Here is a 20,586-nt window from a genome sequence, read left to right on the forward strand (position 1 = left end):
ATTTGCAGGGACCACCCCTAACATTTTTCATTCTGGAGTTTAAAAAGGAGACATGATCAGAAGACCATAACACTTTTAAATCTCCACCACTTGTCTTTGTGGAAGATTACTAATATTGCAACAATTTCTGCTAGTTGTACGAAATCTTTTGTAGTTTTTGAGGAATTATATATTTATCTTGGAAATTTTTCACTAGCTAATGGAGAGGAAATGCATGTAGCTATTCATTGCTAGGCTACTTAAGATACCTTTGCAATCACTTAATAGTAATTATGTTGCCAACAAAAGGGCATATTTAGGTTGTTCTTTTCTGTGATAAAAAATGATATTTTATTATTAATACTAAAATGGGACACGAGCCCATAGAATTAGGCGAGTTTCTTTATGCATAAGGAAAAAGTCATTAGACTAACCAGTAGCCTGCCCTCCCCTCACCTTGCCAAGGCGATTAGAGAGAACCTTTATCCCCTGATAGAGTACCCTCATCATCATTATGATTTGAAAACTAATAAGTTTTCTTCTTGTACATATCTTTGTGTGAGTTGAGTTTGTGCTATTATTCACATTATTCATTACGTTTTCCCATCCCATTACAGTTTGGTTTGGTATCCGAGATTCCGGGTCAACCAAAGAAAGTCGTGACAGGATGAGTGATACAATATTACCGAGCTTTTGTGATTGACATATGTATATGTGATTGAAATTTAATTCCTAAAGAACCTGGGGTTGTTGGATTAGCTCAGGACTTTGAACTGCTTTCAAGTGGTTCTAAATTCAGATTTTCATAGTACCTGTGTGTTAGTTTTTCCTTTTCCTCTTTCTAACTTTGGCCACTCAAAAAAACCTAGTAAACTTCATCTTATAAGTAGTAAATTCTGTAAATCCTTCGTCATTATATATTCCCCCTGGATACATCACAAGACATTTGGCTTTTGCCTTAGATTTCATAAATAAATAAAAAACTTGCCCATATATCAGAAGACACTTAGCTTTTATTTAGGGTTACAAGTACCCTTAGAACACTAGAGTTTCCACCCTTAATTGAAATCAATGGGATATACAGGCTGTTTGTTTGGAAAGAACAGCCCAAAGTTTCTCTCAGTCTCTTCTCCAGGTTTCTGATTCTCATTAAACATGGCAAATATATAAGTCTCTATGGGGCCTCCAGGTCTCTTTGGCGTCCCTCCCTTCACGTGCTGGATCAAATTTGAGTTGTAAATTCTCGCATTCTCCATCGTTGTCACTGTCCCATCCCCGCCAGCCGAGGGCCAACCAGTCTCTGATACGACGATTTCTAGAGAACCGCCTCCAGCCTTCTCTAATGCTGAGTAAGCCGCATCCAAGAGTGCATCAAACAGGTTTTGATACCCTAGCTGCCCATCATTCACTACAACTGAGGGAGATGTAAAAAGAGCATACTCAAGTTTAATATTGTTGCGATCGCCAATGTAACTGAAATACGGGTACATGTTAAAGAGTAACGGAGATTTGTTTTGCACTAAGAAGCTGATGATCGGATCCAGAAATGGACGATAGTCTTGCCCGAATGAGCCCTCTGATGGAGGGAAGGATTTTTCAAGAATTACAGGGTGAACCGCAGTGGAGACTTTGATTTTGTTTGCAAGACCAGCCTTAGAAATTGCATTTTGAATTTTGTCCATTGCTGGGCCAACAAAGGGTGCTTCTGAGGCTTTTACTTCATTTCCAACCGCAATGTATTTGAAATTGACATTGCTATAGCTTTGGACATTCTTTTGGACCCAATCATCTGCACTGGCTTGGCTAGAAGAAATGTCTTCAAGGCGCTCATTTTCTACACCTAGAATGAGCTCAATTGGGGAGCCTTGGAGGGCTTGGAGTGCGTCAAAGTTAGGAGCATAGAGCCTCATTCTTTGGATGTTGTATTGCTTGTAGAGAGCTATTACTTCTCCTGGTGGAGGTAAGTTGTCTCCAAGTGTTCCATAACAAACACCAATTGCTTCTGCATGATCGGATTCAAATATACGTCAGTTTTTCTTATTTTCGCTTTGTGAATAGAAATTTAATAGCATCCATGTATGCTGAAAAAATTAAGTACATATATACATACAAGAGACAAGCGAAAGCTTTTAGACTATCACTTGTATCCGAACAAAACAAAAGTATGCTAAGGCACTACAAACTTGGAAGTCATGCATGCATATACAAGGTATACATGTATATATGTAGTATATACTACAATTTAAGAGAAATTTTTGACAAAGTTCCGGTGATGTGCATGTTTTACATTTATATCAAATAAAAAATAATAATATAATAGAATTAAAGAAACAATTAACAATACTTTAAATAATAAGAAAAAAACACAAAATAATATATTCCCATGTTTTTCTCTCTTCCTATTTCTTGTCTATGTGAGAAAATAGACAACCTGTTGTGGCAAGGGTAGCCATTAGCAGACCACAAAGCAGCATTATGGAAACCATGGAAGGGCTTTTGCCAACTACATGTGACTTGGCCATTGTGCAAATTTTTGCTGGTCGAAAGTTGAAGTAAGCTAAGAAGGAAAGAGGCACTGCTTCTCCAAGTTCTGAGGTTCCCTCTTTATAGATGGAGCCAAAGACTCAAAGATGCAGTCCATGGTAATTAAAAAATTCCACCAAGAAATTACAAAACTTAGTATAGCTCAGAAAACGTTGCATTAATCAGCACGGTCCTGCCCGAAACACACCCTATTGGACTTTTCTTCCACAGAGACAAGTGGTGGAGACTCAACTGTATTTGTGTTCTTGATGTCTATAGTCTTCTAACCACGTCTCAATTTGTAGGCTCCACTCTCCATCACTGATGTGCATGTAGACTATGCAAAATTGAAGCTTTTAACACCATATACTTTATGCATATAGATGTACAGATTTTGATTTGTTCCCTCATATAGTATAAGAGTATACGGAGGGCACATATGGTGTCTATGATTGGATTGGATCAGATAGCTCACTCGATTTAAGATGTATATATTAAAGGAAGAAATTGAGGCAAACTTTCAAATCTTGTGCAAATTGAAGGTATTGGGCCAATGATAATCCCCACATACACACCTTAACTAATCTCTTTTAACACCCACACAATGAAAAATCCTTCAATTCTACCTTCATTTCTGACTTCAACTTAACTTGAATCTTGTGAGTTATCAATTTCAATCCAATTATAAGCACCAAACATGGCATAGGGTTTTACGTGTTCATAGTTAGTGTTTATGTGTTTTGTGTATATAGCTGTAGAGTATTATTTGTTGGGTGAGGATGCATTAATTGTGGACCAAAACTGATAACAAAAATTTCTGAAATAGATCTAATAGTCAAGCAAGCCATGATTATTAGTAATACAAATAAGAAAGAAAAACTCTAAGCACTATAAGTTGCATTGACTGACTTCATAGACTTGACTTAATGTGGTCTAGGAGTATATATGTTGCTCCTTTCTTACGTTTAAATGACTTGAAATATTGAAATTGATCGCCAACCACCATCTGATGGCTCATTTGGCATTTTAGGCGACAATTACGGCTAATTAGCCAAATGTGGTTTTTAGTAGTTAGTTTGGCTTCTTGCTTGTGGATTTTGCCACTGGTAGCTGTAATCATCATCCTATTTTCCTTGTACTCTTGCCTTAGATCAGTAAAGCTTAGTCTGCCTAGTCCGGTGAAAAAATGGCTTTGACTTACAGATCAGAGGTCTCAGATTCGAACCCCAATAGCATCCTAGTTGTGTGTGCTTGAGAAATGCTCATTCTCTGTAATTTAGACCATCGTTTTTATTCAAAAAATAATAATAAAAACAAAAATAAAGCTTGGCTTATGGACAATTTTTTTTTAAAAAAAAGTAAAACATAAAAGTATATATACATAAGACTTGCCCTGGTGCATTGTGAATCGAAGAATATTCCACCAGGTCCTGTGGGTTTAGACCAAAAATAAAATTAAAAAAATAGTGGGAAATAGAGAGAGTACTTCTAGTCGTTGAGCCAAAAATTAAAAGAAATACGGTTATTATAAAGCATTAGGATTTTGATATGAAAGCCTCTTTTTAGGACACAATTCTTGTCCATATTTACATAGTTTAATTTTAACTTTTTTTTATATACAACAGCTTTGTATAAAAGAAAAGAAATTAGAAGGATCCCGGTTTTTACCTCACTCCTCATTTCATATGGATAGAATGTGGAGGGCAAAACCTTTTAGAATTTAGAAACCACGGATGAACCAATTCACAACAATTATCCTTGACAAAACTTTACTCACCTAATAAGAAATCCGACTAACTTTATATAGTTGGGAAAGGATTAAGCCTCTATACATTTGGCCATTTTACTCTCAAGTCTTAACAAGTTGTACAATTGTATGTATCACTTTCTGCTAGACTCATCAGTCCTCAACGTTTTTCCTTTCTCTTTGTTTGCCGTTTACAATTTCTTCTGCGTCGATAATGGGTCTTCCCTATAAATCTCATCACAAAGGGGAAATCAACAAAAACATTCCCATGTTGTTCTTGCTTGGAGAATTCTCCAGGGAATCAAATCATGCTTGGTTAAACCCTAAAAACCACAGCTCCAAATCCAAGCTCCAAATCCTTCTTCAACCCCTTTACGCGTCAAAGAATCAACCTCCCATACCATGACAGCGTTATCACTGCCGTGGCGTTTTCAGCCTCCCCCACCTCCCCTGATTGCACTGTTGTCACCTATAGGATGCCCAGCGTCTTTGGCGTCCGTATTGACACTTTGCTTGTGGGACAAGAAACTTGGACCCGTCATGTTTTCATGCGAGATCCAAGCTTCTTCGGTGGTTTGATCCAAGCAATGTTTCTATTGTGTGCATCCATATGGAAAAGTAGGCCTTCTCAAATTGTTTTTTAAAAATCACTCTCGGCCCTAAGCCTCCTTCCTTTTAGTGTTTCTACTAAAAAGTTGTATGATAGAAGGCACTATAGATCCTGAGAGGATCCTCCTTGTAAATAATTTTTGTTTTCAAAACAAAAACTAAAATAAAACTAAAAGATAATACAACAGAGAAGGCATTAAAGATGGACATCTGATGCCAGAATTCACTTTGATTTTATATCAGAAAATGGGTGTGGGCATGCGCAATGCCTTCTGTCAGCTTGTATAGCAATTAGCTACTGATGATTTGTATTCAAAATCTGAGATACCTGCAAAGTTTCATCAAGATGTACGCTTCTCACAAACAATGTAGAAAATAAAGTCCAACTCATACATAATCAAGTTTCTATATACACGTACAAATGCACTGTGCTGCAATTTAGTTGTCCGACACACCAGAGCGTGGCTCAATTATACTTGCATATGAATCATGATCACTGTAAGGTCATGGATGATGGAGGGAACTTCCAATGTCAATGGACTGGGTCACATTTAGCCTCCAAATCTTTAATAGAGATGTTACCGCCTAAACAGGAAGGCAATCCATTGCAAATGTCATCACAAAGATCCTTCAAGCAGCATTGTGCCATCGGATGTAGCTAGGGCCCTCCAATTTCAATTTCACATTGAATAATGCTCTTCACTCGAGATCTCCGTAACCCGACTATCTTTCAAACATCATTTTCCTTAAAATTGTAACTGCCTTGTCAAAAAGCGCATCATTTTTGGCCAGATACTGTTCAGCTGCATGTTCAGTACTAAACACCTTTCGTCCTATGAGGTAACTGCTTCCTTCTTTGGCAATGAGACCATGCTCACAAGCCAACTGAAATACCTCAGATTCAAGGCATAAGCCTCTCCCAAACTGTATCCCCAGATCAGCCTTCTTCATCGCAGGTGCTAATTTATTTTTCACCACTTGCACAGAAATCCCAAGACCTGTAACCTATACCAAGATGGAATTTATGATCAAATGAAAGAATAGAATTCCTCAGACGGAAACAGTAAAAAATCTGGCAAGCAAAATTTTAAAGTAGAGAGTCAACTAAAAGATGGAAACTTCAGTTATCATATAAATTGAATATCCATAGTGTTCTGCATCTGTTTATGGAAATGTAAATGCCCCACACACAATGCATTAAGGAGCTTTTACCACCACTGTCTAAGTAGCTCAACCTAATACTAAGCAATAGAGTTTTTGATACATCTACATAATTGTCAAGTGAAATGCTCGAAAAGTGGCCCTAAACCACATTAACCTGTGGAGGAATGACGACACCATGCTCTCTTGGTGCTCAACTTTCAGGGAAGGACATGAGATTGCACACACTGAAATTCATGGACAAAAGTATGCTTCAATTGCAGAAGCAAACTTTTTATTTTACTGCTTTCTCTTTGCAGCCCTATTGCATTCCATTTATTGCAGCATTGTGGTACTCTTCTTTACCACTCCAACTGCTCAGAAGCAATGTTTTAAAGGGCGAGATGTTTTTGACCCCGTAAGGCGATGTATCTGCCTTTTCGAACATGTATTATTTTAATTTAAAACATACATAAATAATATAATAAAATAGTTCAATATGGGGTCGTTTGGTACACAGGCTTGGCTTGGACTGGCTTGGACTAAATTTAGTACCATATTTGTTTCATTTAATTCTAGTCTTAGATGGGATTGCTAATACCGGGCCCACCAAAAACACCTCCTTAGGAGGGGACTACTAATCCCATGTAGAAAGGGAGGATTAGCTAGTCCTATGTTTACCAATGTATGAGATGCATATATTATATTGTAATACTAATAACATATATTACTATTATTATTATTATTACATACACATATACTATAATGTACATATATACATGTATATACACGTATACAAGTATATATATACACATATATACATATATAATATATATAAATACATATAGATATATACACATATATTATTATTATAATATACTCATATACACATACATATTAATATTATAATAATAGCATACATGTATACATGTATATATGTAATATATATTATATTATATATTAATGTACATATATACACGTATATACATGTATATATATAAACACATATATACATATATAATATATAAATACATATAGATATATACACGTATATTATTATTATAATATACCCATATACACATGCATATTAATATTATAATAATAGCATACATGTATATATGTAATATATATATATATATATATTATTATTATAATACATATATATATAAATATACAGAGAGCTTCCATTGAGGGATCCCTCAAATAAGCTTATTTGAGGGACACTCCTTGTAGGCCCCACTCCGGATTGTATTTCACTAATCCAAACCGTCTATTTTGTAGATACTCATTCAAAGATCATCTCTACAAAAAAATCACTTGAATCCGATATCATTTGATTACTCAATTAAGTTATTGAAATTTTAGCATTTTCTTGAAGCACCGTGTTCATTGATTTTGTAAGACATAATTGGATGTCGAAACGATTTCCGATTTGTCTAATTTTTTGTAAGGATGATCTATGAATGAAGACCTAAAAAATAGATAGTTTGGATCATTGAGAAAAAAATTGTAGGGTACCCTAAAGGGCGTCCTTCAAATAAAATTATTTGAGGGATCCCTCAATAGAAGGGGACTGTATAAGTATATATACATATATGTGTATATATTATACCCATGTATGTATTATAATATACATATACACACGTATATACACATATACATTATATATTTATACTATATGTACATATATATTATAATATACATATATACACGTATATAATGTATATTATTATTATAACATACCCATATATATTATCTATTATAATATACATATGTATAATGTATATGTATTATACCCATGTATATATTATAATATATTACATACATGTATATACGTATATATATGTATATTATAATATATATATACATATATTATACATATATTATATATACATATGTATTTTATAATATATATATAATATATATATGTATTTTATAATATATATAATATATATGTATGTATATATACATACATATATAATATACATATATACACGTATATACATGTATATTATTATTATTATTATTATTATAACATACCCATATATATATTATATATTATAATATACATACATATATATATATATAAATATATGTATATGTATTATAACCATGTATATTATAATATACATATATACACCTATATACACTTATATATATGTATGTACGTTTATATTATTTAAAATATATAATATACTTATATACATGTATATACATATATATATTATATGTATGTATATATACATATATATTATAAAATACATATATACATATATATAGATATTTTTGAAAAAATAAAAAAATTATAGTCCTAGTCCAAGCATACACCAAACGCATGATAAGTGTTATCCAACTTAGACCAAGCCAAGCCAGTCCCTAAGCATAGTCCATGCCAAGACGGTCTTGTGTACCAAACGAGCCCTATAAGTGCTAACTGTTATTAAGCATAAAAATCAATCCCAACACACAAGATATTCATTCAGTCAAATGATATCGTTACAAAAACAAACAATGCAATTATTCATACCACTTTATTTCTCGAGTGGAACGTGGGAGAGGAAGAGGGGGTTGTGCAGTTGAAAACTTAAGGATTGACACGGATATTTAGGCTGTTAGTATCGAGTAGGTGGGACTTGGGATGAAAGAAGAGGTTGTGCCAAAGGAAACTTTAGTGTTTCAAAAATTAGAATAATTAAAGGCTGTTTTTTAAGCCTTTAAGTGAAACGGCAAGTTTCACTTTGAACCAGCCTGAGCTAAGGCACTACAACGGCGCTTTGAACAAAAGAAGTAGGGCACGAACACTCTTCTTCCTTGCCTCACTTACACATCAGCTGCAATTTGCAGCACCTCAGCCGCAATTTGTAATGCATCTGACAGCGTCAGTGGTTTCACGTAAGTTAAATGGTAAGTTAGCTAAACAAAATGCTCGCCTCAAGGCGCACCTAGTCAATGCTTTTTAAAACTGTGCTCAGAACATCAAAGAAACTGGCTTTTTGCAGAGAACTATTAGATAGTCTTAACAGATATGCCGATATATTTGCCCAACAGCGATTTGACTGATCGAAAGAGACCAACAGCACAACAGCATGAAGCATCAAGAAGCATTAAGCGCAGCATAACATCAATAAATTTGTTCACAAAATGAGCCTATCTCAAAATAACCTTTGATAGCTTGTATGTATTCTTGTCATTACTAAACTAATAAAAGATTTACCTTATCCTCAGTCTTAAGCAACCGTGTCCTTTTTATTCTCAGTCGTACTGCTGCATAGAATCTCAAGGCATTTCCACCACAAGTAACCTCATCCATAGGTCCAAAATCTTGCCCTGTGCTTGGACTTGATCTAACCTAGATACCCAAAATAAAATATTAGATAGTAAACATCATTTCTCCTTCTGCAGCTTAAAAGACAGAATTTATAACAGACAATAAATAGGTAAAAATGTTCAAGTAGGGTGGCAATAACCTGATTAACAAAAACGATAAGAGTTCGAGAACGGGATAATGAAGAATGTATTTTTCGTAATGCTTGGGTTATAATTCTTGACTGTGCATCTCGGTATGCACCATCAATTACAACATCAAGTTCGCACTGGGGGACCAGGGCGGCTACCTGAAATATCAAAGTATCCCAAGCAATAATTGTTAGTTTCTTTATCCGTGAAATACTCTAAAACAATTAATAGTATCATCTACATCCATGACAACACAGCAGCATAAATTCATCCCATTAAAGAAAAGGAAAGGGCAAGTCCAATAATGAACGCTCTAATTTACATCCAACAGTCAACTCAATTAACTTATCTTTATATATCTCATTAGTTACAAGTCGAAGAGCATTTCAATTCCTAGTTTGTCTAATCACACCACGGGTATACCTTCTTTGATTGGTATTTAAAATACATCAATTTGACAATGTCACCTTTCCTGTTCATAACTTGATGATAGCATATCTTTGCCAAATGACAAAGGCTCCCTCAAACAGAGGGCTGAGCACCACTATCATGTATGTATAATATGTTTGTCTATATATCAGCATTTTTTATGCAGTTATTGGTGTTTAAAAACAGGTAGATGTGTCTTTTCTTCATGGACAATGGAAAGCAAAAGCTGGGAAGCTATGTTGGTAAGAGACATCCAAAATATCCAATCTCAACAAAGTGTAACATCAAAAGAAGCAAATTCTCCAATGAATAACGCGACAAGCATATTTAGTTTTAATCACTTACACTATCAACCACAATTACATCCAAAGAACCACTTTTAGTCAGAGTGTCAACCACATTTAGCACATTCTCAGCTGAACTGGGATGTGAAAAAAGAAGGTTTTCTGTGTTTACACCCATAGATTCTGCAAGTGAAGGATCCATTGCATTCTCTATATCAAGATACGCACAATATCCTGGCCAAAAGGACAGTCTGGTTAAGCAATTATAATAATGAACTGAAAAGAGGCGATATAGGGCAATATAATTATCAGAATTAAACAAATGGCTAGCAGGGCATATGATATACCAGCCCCATACATAACAACCAAATAAATGAGAAATAGGTCAAAACATCAAATGATTAGGTGAAAGTAATTAAGCCTTATATTGGTTTCATTTATAGTTTCTAAGAGAGATGAACTACTAAGATTTTAACTGCCCTTAATTTATATGTGTGTGTGTATGTGTGCTTTCCCTTATGAGAAAACTAAAAGAAACATTTTCTATCTAACTTGTATGAGACTTCTCATAATAGGAAGGAAGATTAGAAAATACGAAAGCCCAGGGCACTTAAATAACATTTTACTAAATAATTTAATTTCACAGGAGTGAAGGAGATGCAAGAAAATTGCACATATTTCACACTCAAAATATATAAAATATATATTTTTATATATATAATATACAAACGATACACACAGAGAGAGACAGAGGCAAATGGAGAAAGAGACCTTAAGATTGCATGGTTAGAGTAACATCTCTTCTTAGTAAGATATAGATATTACCAACTACATTGTTCCACTGAGTAGTTAGTAAGTTCTAAAAGTTCAAGTATGAGGGTCTATACCAGATCACATTATAACTCTCTGTATGTGCTTTGCTTTGAAGCATTTTTGGGTTAAATAGTGAATTTCATTAAGAGCAAATGGTCTCTGTTAAGGACGGAGTCAAGAAGATGGCAAGCCTTATGGGTAAGTTGCATTCATTGTAACTTTTTCCTATAAAAAAATACCAAGCTCTGTTATATGGAACAAGTGCCCCTATGAGTCACATATAGGGATTTGCTCCTACGAAGACAAATAGAAAGAAATGAACATAAAAACAGATACCATGAAGTCATTCAATATTTCTTACCAGGTGCTAGAATGAAATAAGTTTTCATGTAGGGATGTTTCAAATTTTCAATCTAGTAATACAGAGGAACATGCTGGTTGGAACATCCATTTGCGGATACAGGAATCTTTGAGGTTTTTCCATGATTTGAATGGTCATATGACTTGGGACCCTAATGTTGTTAATATGGAAATTTCCAGGTCTGTAGGCCTGCCCTTGAGAGAGATGTTGCAACAGTTTGCTAGGAATTTTTTAGGATCTTGATTCCTTTACAAAAAGTTTCAGTGCCTCCACTGCTCTAACCCTGAAGAAACCTGGACCTTCTCATTAAAGATTTCAGACCAAAACTTACACTCACAGTGTGTATGAAGGGATAGTTAAGATATTGGCTAATAGGTTGAGGTTAGTAGTGGGTGGAAGACCCATACTATATGTGGTTGTGGTTACTCAATAAGAATCGCAGTAGCTCTATTTGGAAGGCTATCACTCACTGTATTATGTTGTATAAATGGAGGGAAAATAGTGTGGTCCTATAGAGTCCACCAATTAAAACTATATTATCCTCTCGTCCCTAAATCAATGGATATCAGTTTTGTATTTCATCTCATGTTCTACCATTCAGAAATTTCTGTTTTCTATAGATATATGCTCCTACTGTGTGTACCTTCATGTACTGGGGGCAATTCCCTTCTCTTCTATAAAACTTCATTTCCCTATGCAATATTATACACACACAGAACAAAACTAAAGCATAAAATATTTAGTTTATGTACAGTGGATGACCAGAGTTTTACAGAGATGAGCAAAATGGCATCTTCCATGTTCCTTATCAAACTGAGTCAGTGAATATATTATTGTCTCCACTTCCTATACAAAGAATGAGACCACAAATTAAATACACACCTCCAAGCTTTTGAGCTTCCTTGATGATGTGAAGTGCAAGTGTGGTCTTCCCAGATGCTTCTTGCCCATAAATTTCAACGATTCTTCCCTGCAGAGGGCAATGTACATTTCAGACTAGAGTTCTAAAATTGACACTATTTCATCCATTTGCAGATAAAAAAGAAAATCACATGAATTCAATGCACCTATGTTTGAAATTATTAGTAACCTGTCTGTTTTCATCCTACAACAGGCCTGTATCAAATCCTACCATCATCAAGCCATATGCAGAATTTCGAAATTTCCGGGTAGATTGGGGTAAAGAGGTGGCTAAAATTAGTTTTAATGAAGAAGTAATAGGTACACAATTAACTACCTTTGGTAATCCTCCAATCCCAAGAGCTAAATCAAGCTTCAAGGAGCCAGTGGAGATGATCGGTGGACGTCTTGAGCGAAAAAACCGCTGCAAAGACAACATAGACTCTCTACCGAAATCGCCAGAAAGCCGTGAGAGAGCCAAACGCAGTGCAGCATCTTTTTCTCTTGCTTTGGCATCATCATTATCATCACCATCCAGCAGACCATCACATTCAGCTGTGAACAATAAAGCATCAAAATTTCTGCACATAACAAACTCTAAATTCCAACGGAAGCAATGTGAAAACTACCAACGCAAGTTGTCGAATATCTTCTTCCTCTCTGGAGCAAAAACACCAAAACAATGAAAATAAATGTTACTTATTTTGAATTAAAAAGAATTTATTCTACTGTAGGTTTCTTGAAGAAAACAATCAGAGAGAGAGACCAACCAACCTGGTGGACCGAGCAGAGTAGAGAAGAGAGGCGAGGTTGCTTGAAGAAAGCCAGACCAAGACGTTGTGCAAGTAGAGGACGGAAGAGCAACCCCATTTCCTGATGGGTAATTTCGTGAATAAATGTGGTCTGAGGGTTTAAGAAGGAAGAGAACCTTTTGAGGGTTTTAGGGTTTTTGAGTTCTGAAAGTGTGGCGCCATTTCGGCTCTCTGCTCTCAAGTCTGAACTTTCCCCGCTCTACACATGTAGTGCGTCTTTGGCCACTCTCTACAGTTGCTCCTTGTGGTTTTGGGCCTTAGCTGTTGCACCTTTTTTTCTCACCTTAGCCCATAACGACTCAAAATTGCCATTAAAAGATGAAAGTCATTGTGTATTTCTTTGTTGGGAGCTTCTATAGTGAGTGGGAAGTTATAAGGGGTGTTTTTGAGGGGTATGTAAGAGCCGTTGGATTTCATCCAACGGTGAGTTTTTAAAAGAGGGTGCATGTAGAATCGGGTTGAAATCTAACCCGTTAGAAACCCAACTTCAGTTGTTCCCCTCTTTCCCTCTTTGTGAAAAACTGAAGAACACAATCCTTTCTTTTTGAATGTAAAGCAAACCCACAATTAGAAGGATCCAAATCTCCCAAACCTTATAGTCACTCCACTGTCATTAGCTCGTTGGGAGGCCTGCGATCTATGGTATCCTGGGTATTACGAAGAATGGCTCTTACCTAGCTGTTGCCCTGTTTTGATTCTATGGCTCAAGTGAAAACCCCTTATCTTTTTCATTCAGCTGACAAGATTCCAGATGAAAGCAAAGTAGCATATCTGTTTTTGTAGCTAGAAGCCACAGCAGCAGTTGTTCCTCGATTTTGGTAGAGATGGAGTCTGAAATACCAAAGAGTCTTCTCTAATGTCCACCACATTCTTTCAAGCTGACTGACTTCAGAGCTCCCGATTGATTTTGAGAGGTAAGTTCACTTGCTGGATTGATTTTATTGGGTTAGGTTTATTTTTTGTGAGGGTGGGAAATTCGTCATTTGTGGCATCAATAATGTGTCATTTCCTTATGAATATTCAATATACTTAGTTCATTGTTGTTGGTCGGGGTGGAAAATTATGAAATGTAGGTAAAAGAACCTAAACTTAGGCTTAATGACATTAGGAGTAAGCAGTTGGAGAGGATATTGGGTGAAGTTCTGTAATTGGTGGTTTGAATTACATTTGTGTTCTTAGTTGAACATGTTGGTTCTAATGTTATTTTTACCAGATTATTTCACAAGAGATGACGTAACTTTTATGAAATTTTGCTTGTGTTTTGTGTAATCGGAAGTTAGGCTATGCGTATTTTGTGTCAATTTGGGCAATGTTTTGTGTAAGTGGAATGCATTGATATGTTGTGATGCAGTAATGACTGATTAATGAATGAATAATTGCTATGCAGTAATATAGAAGTGGATCAATAATATACGTAGATAAAATGTCTGGGGGCTCAGAGAGTGATGAATGTGCAACAGCTAATGGGAGGGTTTATATTCCTAAAGTAAGAAATGAGGAAACACCAGCAGTTGGGATGAAGTTTGACTCGCTTGACCTCGTTTACAATTTCTATAATAGATATGCATTCTTGGCTGGCTTTGGTATTCGACTTCATTCTAGCTTTTGGGGGAAAAATAAGAAAGAGATTTTGAGGAAAGAATTTGTATGTTGCAAACAAGGTGCATACAGGAAGGATGAAACTCGGGAGAGAAAAAGACAACGGGGAATAAGTAGATGCAATTGCAAAGCAAAGATTGTGGTTGTGAAGACAAATGGGAGCAAGAAGTATACCATTTCTCTTTTTGCAGAGGGACACAATCATAAGATGACACCCTCAGAAAGAATGCATTTATTGAGATCACACCGTCATATTTCAGATTCTACAAAAGTACTCACAAAACAGTTGGGTTCAGTTAATATTCCCATTCATCAGAAGGTAAGTATATTCGAGGTGCAATCCGGAGGAATGGATAAAATCGGTTTTATCAAAAAAGATATCTACAATCATGAATGTAGTGTGAATGGGAAGCTGAGGAACCACGATGTTGAACTAGTGACCGAGTATTTTATGGCTGAACAGAAAAAAAATGAGGCTTTTTATTTCAAGATTGAGGGAGATGGGCATGACAGGTTTAGTCGATGTTTTTGGGCAGATGCAACTTCTAGACGGGCGTATGGGTTTTATGGAGATGTTGTTGTATTCGATACCACATTCAACACGAATCGATACGACTTGACATTTGCACCAATGTTGGGAGTTAATAACCATGGTCAGACAATTGTCTTAGCATGCGCATTTTTGAGCAAGGAAACGACTGAGTCGTTTGTTTGGATGTTTGAGGAGTTTAAGAAAGCCATGCCAGGTGGGGAACCTAAAACGATCATTACAGATCAAGATGCGGCAATGGCCATAGCGATTTCAATAGCCTTCCCGAGTACATTTCATCGACTTTGCATATGGCACATCACATCAAAGTTCTCTGTTAAGTTACCACGTGACGCTTATAAGGAGTATTGGCCTGAATTTCAGAAAGCCATATGGGATACTGACAATAAGGATGAGTTTGATGCAAAATGGAATATTGTGGTTACAAAGGCTGGTTTGACTGACCATCCATGGCTAAGTTCAATGTTTGATTTAAGGGAATCTTGGGTTCCAGCCTACGCACGACAATTTTTTGCCGCTGGAATGTCAAGCAGCCAAAGAGCGGAAGGTTCTCATGGTTTTTTCAAGCAATACATATCAAGGAGAAATTCGTTGATGGATTTCATAATACGATTTCAGAGGGCACTTTCTCATCAACGTGAAAAAGAGTTAGTTGCTGATCACGTAGATGCATTTGAAGTGGCTCAATGTCTTCTACCGATGCCAATGAACAAACAAATGGCTACCTTGTACACAAGGACAATGTTTCAAAAGTTTGAGCAAGAACTAATACAAAGTACAGCATGTTTCCTAGAGCTCAAAACAGAGGATGCGTGTAAAGTTGTGTTCAACGTGAGCGAAAGGAAAAATTGGGAAACAAGAGTGGCAGAAGTCGTATATGTCAAAGATTCTGACCACGCATCGTGTAGCTGCAAAAGATTTGAATTTGTTGGAATTATTTGTAAGCACATCCTAGCATTGTTCAGAAGGGACCAGATTGAATATATGCCCGATAAATATATTTTAAAGAGGTGGAAGAAAACTGCGAAATGTGGATTGGTGTCAGATGCAAATGGCAACGAAATTAAAGACTGTGCAGATCCTGGCCTTCTAATAAAGCGGAGTACAATGTCTCGACTTGCTTCAGATGTGGTTGAGGATGCATTAATGAGTGAAGAAGGATGTGAGCTACTGTCAGAGACTCTAAAAAGTTTGCAGGTGAAGTTGAAGTTGCTGAAGGATGGACCAAGTAATAACGAAGTTGGAGGGTCCAGCTCTCAAACACAATATATGAAAGACCCTAAGAGAGTGAGGTGCAAAGGAAGGTCGAAAGGAATAACGGGAGCAAAGGAAAAGGCAATGAAGCGAGGGATTAGACACTGTCGGGAGTGTGGACACATTGGTCATGATAGAAGACAATGCCCAGCCTTGAACACACCGTAAGATGCTACCACTATTTGTAATAATATCTAAAATATGAAAAGGTACAATTTTTATGTGCTTGTGTTTGATGTTTATGCAGGACATCACCGTCGAACAATGACGAATCAACTCCAATACATCGTAGTGACCCATTATTCGACGATTTTGACAGGATGCACAGACCAACTGAATGATTGATATTTGTATTAGACGAAATGTGGTTGTTATGAAGATTAATGATCAAGTGAAGTTTGATAGATTCAGTTTTTGAATGTTATTGTGTTTTTGTTCATGTCCACCGATGAGCTCTTACTATGGCCACTGGTAATTGAAATGAAAATTTGCTTGGTTTCATTCTTCCAAGACATTTGGAGACATGTTAATTTTACGTCTTCTCCCTATTTATAAATTTTCATAGACATTTGATCAAGTTTGAAATTTGTAGTTATGTGAAGAAGCAATGACTCTTACCATGTAAAATGGGCAGTTTAGGGTGAAAATTGTTTTAACAGAGATTCATTTTTCAATTCCTCAGGGTAATGCAGCAATTACAGCAGCCAGCTGTTGTTTCCATTACCAGTAATCATTTCCAGCAGCAGCCACTTTTTCCGACTGGTTATTAGGGGCACGATTTTGTACACTTTTGTAAGTGAAGGATACTCGAAGCACTTTGTTGGAACAGAGCAAATAGAAACCAGCGGGTAAAAAAAAAACATAACATTGCAGCTAATTACATTTCGATACATAGGTGAAAAATATTAAAGGGTACACTAACTTACATAAATACTCATAATTCCACACACAAAAGAACATTTGATTGCAAAACATATTATGTGCTTCCTCATAGCAATACCACGATCTCCCCAACCAACTGAACAACGGTAGCCACAATCACTGGGTCGTACTCGTCAGCTTCTTCTTAGCAGGTCTCACATGCTTATGGCCACTCATATCCCTAGTGATATACACGAAATAAATCTTCAGCAATATTTGGAATTTTATTATATATAAATAAACCATAAACCATTCAGTAAACAATGTATAGCACATGTTATGTAACTTATGACTCACGTGTCAGTTTTTTTTTAACACATTAGTACTCCAGCTCTTTAATGTAAATAGACATGATAAGGAGCATTTACTGATTCCCGGCTTTCTGTGATATTGACTGCTTCTTGAATAATATTTCCATATTTGCAAAATATAATGTTAGACATTATAACACATGATGACTTACAATACATAGTCCCAATAATTATATATGAAGCAAATGAAACTGATATTTGTGTTATTTTAAGTTAGATAATGACATTAAGGGAGTATATGTGCAATACCACGGTCACCCTCAACCAACTGAACAGCGGTAGCCGCAATCACTTAGTCGTATCGGTCGGCTTCTTCCGAGCAGCTTTGACGTGCTTATGCTCATTCATGTCACCCCCATCGTCTAGTATCTTTCTCACAGCATCAGGGGACACATAGTTCCAATCATAACTTGTATGAGTAGTTGCCGCAAATGCTCGGAATTTGTCGAATCCTTCGTTGAATGCCAACTCCAGTTCAGTATGGTGCTCTTCGCATCGCATATGGTTCATCAAACAACCTTTGATTTCATCATTCATTACTGTATCCAACTCCTCAGCTTTCAGCTTCCTGCTATGACTCAGCTTCAAGTACTTGTTCTTTTGGGATAACGCTTTGTTCACCCTAATGTTAAGATCAGCCAAAATTGCCTCGTCTTCAACACATTTCTCGTGCCATGAATTGATCAGTCTGGAATTATAATCCAGCTTGCCACTGACTGCATGTATTGCCTGTAATGGATCATCGGAGTCCCCCTCACTCCCAAATGATGTTGAAAAAGGAAGGGGTCGGCGAGTACAATGTGGAAATAGAACCTGCCACTCCAATTTGTCATCTTCGATTGTGTTGTTGGCGCCTGAAGAGGTTGACATGCTTGAATAATCCTCTTTGTTTTGGGAGGATGAGGATTGCATATGCAATTTCGTTTGAGAAAGGGAACATAGGTTTATAGACCAACATACCAAAGCTTGTGTGTAGTCAACATATGTACTTTTTGGCGGGAATTTTTTAAAATTAGGTGTCAGGTTTTGCTTTTCAAGCATGTCAACCTCACACTCTCCTGACACCACTGATAGTGGTTGAAACAAACTCAATGGAAGTGACATCTACTTAGTTAACTCAACCAAACTAGTTAGGATTCAACTTAGATTGTATCAGACCAAAAATTAATTTATACATTCTCAACCAAATATTTTTTGGCGGGAACCCTTTTCTTGGTATTACTATCACCCCTTTCATATAAATTCTCGTTCCACACAAAACTCACTCCTCCACCGAATCTGTCTCCATCTACTGATACTCTCTCAAGCAAACAAACTCATTCCCCCCAAAGAATGAGCATAAGCACAACCAAGTTTGATGTGAGCATAATAAACACCCCTCCAAACAAAGACCGGCTTCGACACGCAAGTGAGTCACCAGACAAGCAATGTCACATTCCTAGACAGAATGACCATTTTGTTGGAAGTTTTGAGTCTGAAAGAGTTGTTGCTTTTTGGAAGGAGAGGCATCTTCAACTTGGTGATGAAATCCAAAGGGCAAGGGCACGGTTGGAATTTGTGGAAGGCCAAATTGAAGATGACAAAAGGCAGGCCAATCTGGATAGGGCGAAGTTGCAGCGCATGAAGCGTAGACACAAACGACTTCGGAGTGTAGCTCTTCAAAAATACAAGAACTCATCTAATGCAGTGGAGTCAAAGAAGCGTGTGATGCAAGCTGGATTCGACTACTTCCGATCCTATGCAAAACTCGTCGTACCCGGGTTTGATTGGTCATCTATTACCGTTTCCGACGTCACCAAATATACTCAGCAAGGGAAGTAACCATTTTGGTTCTCGTGTTTGAGCAGAGGCAAATAAGTGGAATTGGAATTTTCGTTACACTCTGCTTCAAAGCTATTTTGATGCTAACTACTATGGAAGATTTAAACCTTAATATTTTGATGTCTTTAATTACGAAAACAGAAGATGCAAAGAGACCATCTACTTCAGTCATATGTTGCTGCCATGTCCATTTGTTTTTGATCACTTATCAGATTTGGACATGGTTGCATCATATGCAATGTTGCCTTTATTTAGTATATGTTAGGACAAGGTTTATGGAAAAGCTTTTGTGAGTGCGTTTGTGACAAGGTTATGGAATTATTATGTACACTTTATATATTGTTTTTTGTACTGGTTCATTTCCTACTATTTCTTGCTTTCTTTATATTTTATGTTTGTGGAATCCCTCTCAAAGTTAACATATACTGTGAAAAATATATTATGCAACTGATTATATAATCACTCATATAGACTAGGACAAATATTCACTAAGGGTTTTAAACTTGCTTGACTTGTGTGAGGTTATTGAGAAAAAGTATGACATTATTTATGTGATTTGACATGATTGAAAATATATTACTGATTCCCAATGCGGCGTCATTTGGACAACTTATTGAATACCTGTGACGTGTTAATAACTCTAGGTGCAGTTGCATGTGGACAACTTCTTGAATACCTCTGACGTGTTGAAAACTCTAGGTGCAGTTGCATGTGGACAACTTATTGAATACGAACTGACGTCTTCAAAGCTCTAGGCGTAGTTGCAATGATGGCTTCAAAGCATGTGCAATTATTTTTTATGTTCATTATTATAACAAAACATATTATTGTATATAGTGAAACTAAATATTGTATTATTAGAAATTATATTTCGAATATTATCCGAAATATACGTGTTAACGTGAATTTGGGTTAAGAGGAAAGTGAGTTATGTACAAATAATTTTCATTTTCTCATTTTCCGGGCATTTTTTGGATTTTCGTAGAATTTATTACCTATGTCCACAGATTGTTGCACTAAAAAAGCCAAAATAATAGCAAAAGGACACCTGGCGCGATCTCAGCCCGTCACTGATGA

At 36.2% G+C, this 20,586-nt stretch overlaps 3 protein-coding genes across 3 annotated transcripts; 1 reads left to right on the forward strand and 2 right to left on the reverse strand.

Moving 5' to 3' along the window:
* Positions 871-2,530, reverse strand: LOC18770708 (glucan endo-1,3-beta-glucosidase, basic isoform-like). Its single transcript, XM_007202262.2, has 2 exons — positions 2,411-2,530; positions 871-1,981 (listed from the first exon to the last, which is right to left on the reverse strand). Exons 1-2 carry the CDS (start codon positions 2,499-2,501, stop codon positions 1,038-1,040), a joined length of 1,035 nt encoding a protein of 344 aa, XP_007202324.1. The 5' UTR covers positions 2,502-2,530; the 3' UTR covers positions 871-1,037.
* Positions 5,071-13,242, reverse strand: LOC18770997 (DNA repair protein recA homolog 2, mitochondrial). The gene is made up of 8 exons (XM_007202878.2): positions 13,016-13,242; positions 12,871-12,901; positions 12,579-12,796; positions 12,224-12,311; positions 10,229-10,401; positions 9,466-9,612; positions 9,213-9,347; positions 5,071-5,863 (listed from the first exon to the last, which is right to left on the reverse strand). The coding sequence occupies exons 1-8, from the start codon at positions 13,109-13,111 to the stop codon at positions 5,582-5,584; spliced, it is 1,170 nt and encodes a 389-aa protein (XP_007202940.2). The 5' UTR covers positions 13,112-13,242; the 3' UTR covers positions 5,071-5,581.
* On the forward strand, positions 16,235-17,002 carry LOC109950444. Its single transcript, XM_020569134.1, has 2 exons — positions 16,235-16,620; positions 16,704-17,002. Exons 1-2 carry the CDS (start codon positions 16,310-16,312, stop codon positions 16,795-16,797), a joined length of 405 nt encoding a protein of 134 aa, XP_020424723.1. The 5' UTR covers positions 16,235-16,309; the 3' UTR covers positions 16,798-17,002.

The sequence above is a fragment of the Prunus persica genome, chromosome G7 (genome assembly GCF_000346465.2).
Source record: "Prunus persica cultivar Lovell chromosome G7, Prunus_persica_NCBIv2, whole genome shotgun sequence".
NCBI lineage: Eukaryota > Viridiplantae > Streptophyta > Magnoliopsida > Rosales > Rosaceae > Prunus > Prunus persica.

What these genes read in the sequence shown, in the direction of transcription:
- LOC18770997 (XM_007202878.2), bottom strand. Translation starts at nt 13,111, where the DNA reads ATGGGGTTGCTCTTCCGTCCTCTACTTGCACAACGTCTTGGTCTGGCT. An exon ending in TACTCTGCTCGGTCCACCAG is followed by an intron (nt 12,902 to 13,015) that starts GTTGGTTGGTCT and finishes TTTTTGCTCCAG; the next exon opens with AGAGGAAGAAGATATTCGAC. An exon ending in TGCTTAAGACTGAGGATAAG is followed by an intron (nt 5,864 to 9,212) that starts GTAAATCTTTTA and finishes ATCTTGGTATAG; the next exon opens with GTTACAGGTCTTGGGATTTC.
- LOC109950444 (XM_020569134.1), top strand. Translation starts at nt 16,310, where the DNA reads ATGTCTCGACTTGCTTCAGATGTGGTTGAGGATGCATTAATGAGTGAA. An exon ending in TGCCCAGCCTTGAACACACC is followed by an intron (nt 16,621 to 16,703) that starts GTAAGATGCTAC and finishes ATGTTTATGCAG; the next exon opens with GACATCACCGTCGAACAATG.
- LOC18770708 (XM_007202262.2), bottom strand. Translation starts at nt 2,501, where the DNA reads ATGGCCAAGTCACATGTAGTTGGCAAAAGCCCTTCCATGGTTTCCATA. An exon ending in GGCTACCCTTGCCACAACAG is followed by an intron (nt 1,982 to 2,410) that starts GTTGTCTATTTT and finishes CCGATCATGCAG; the next exon opens with AAGCAATTGGTGTTTGTTAT.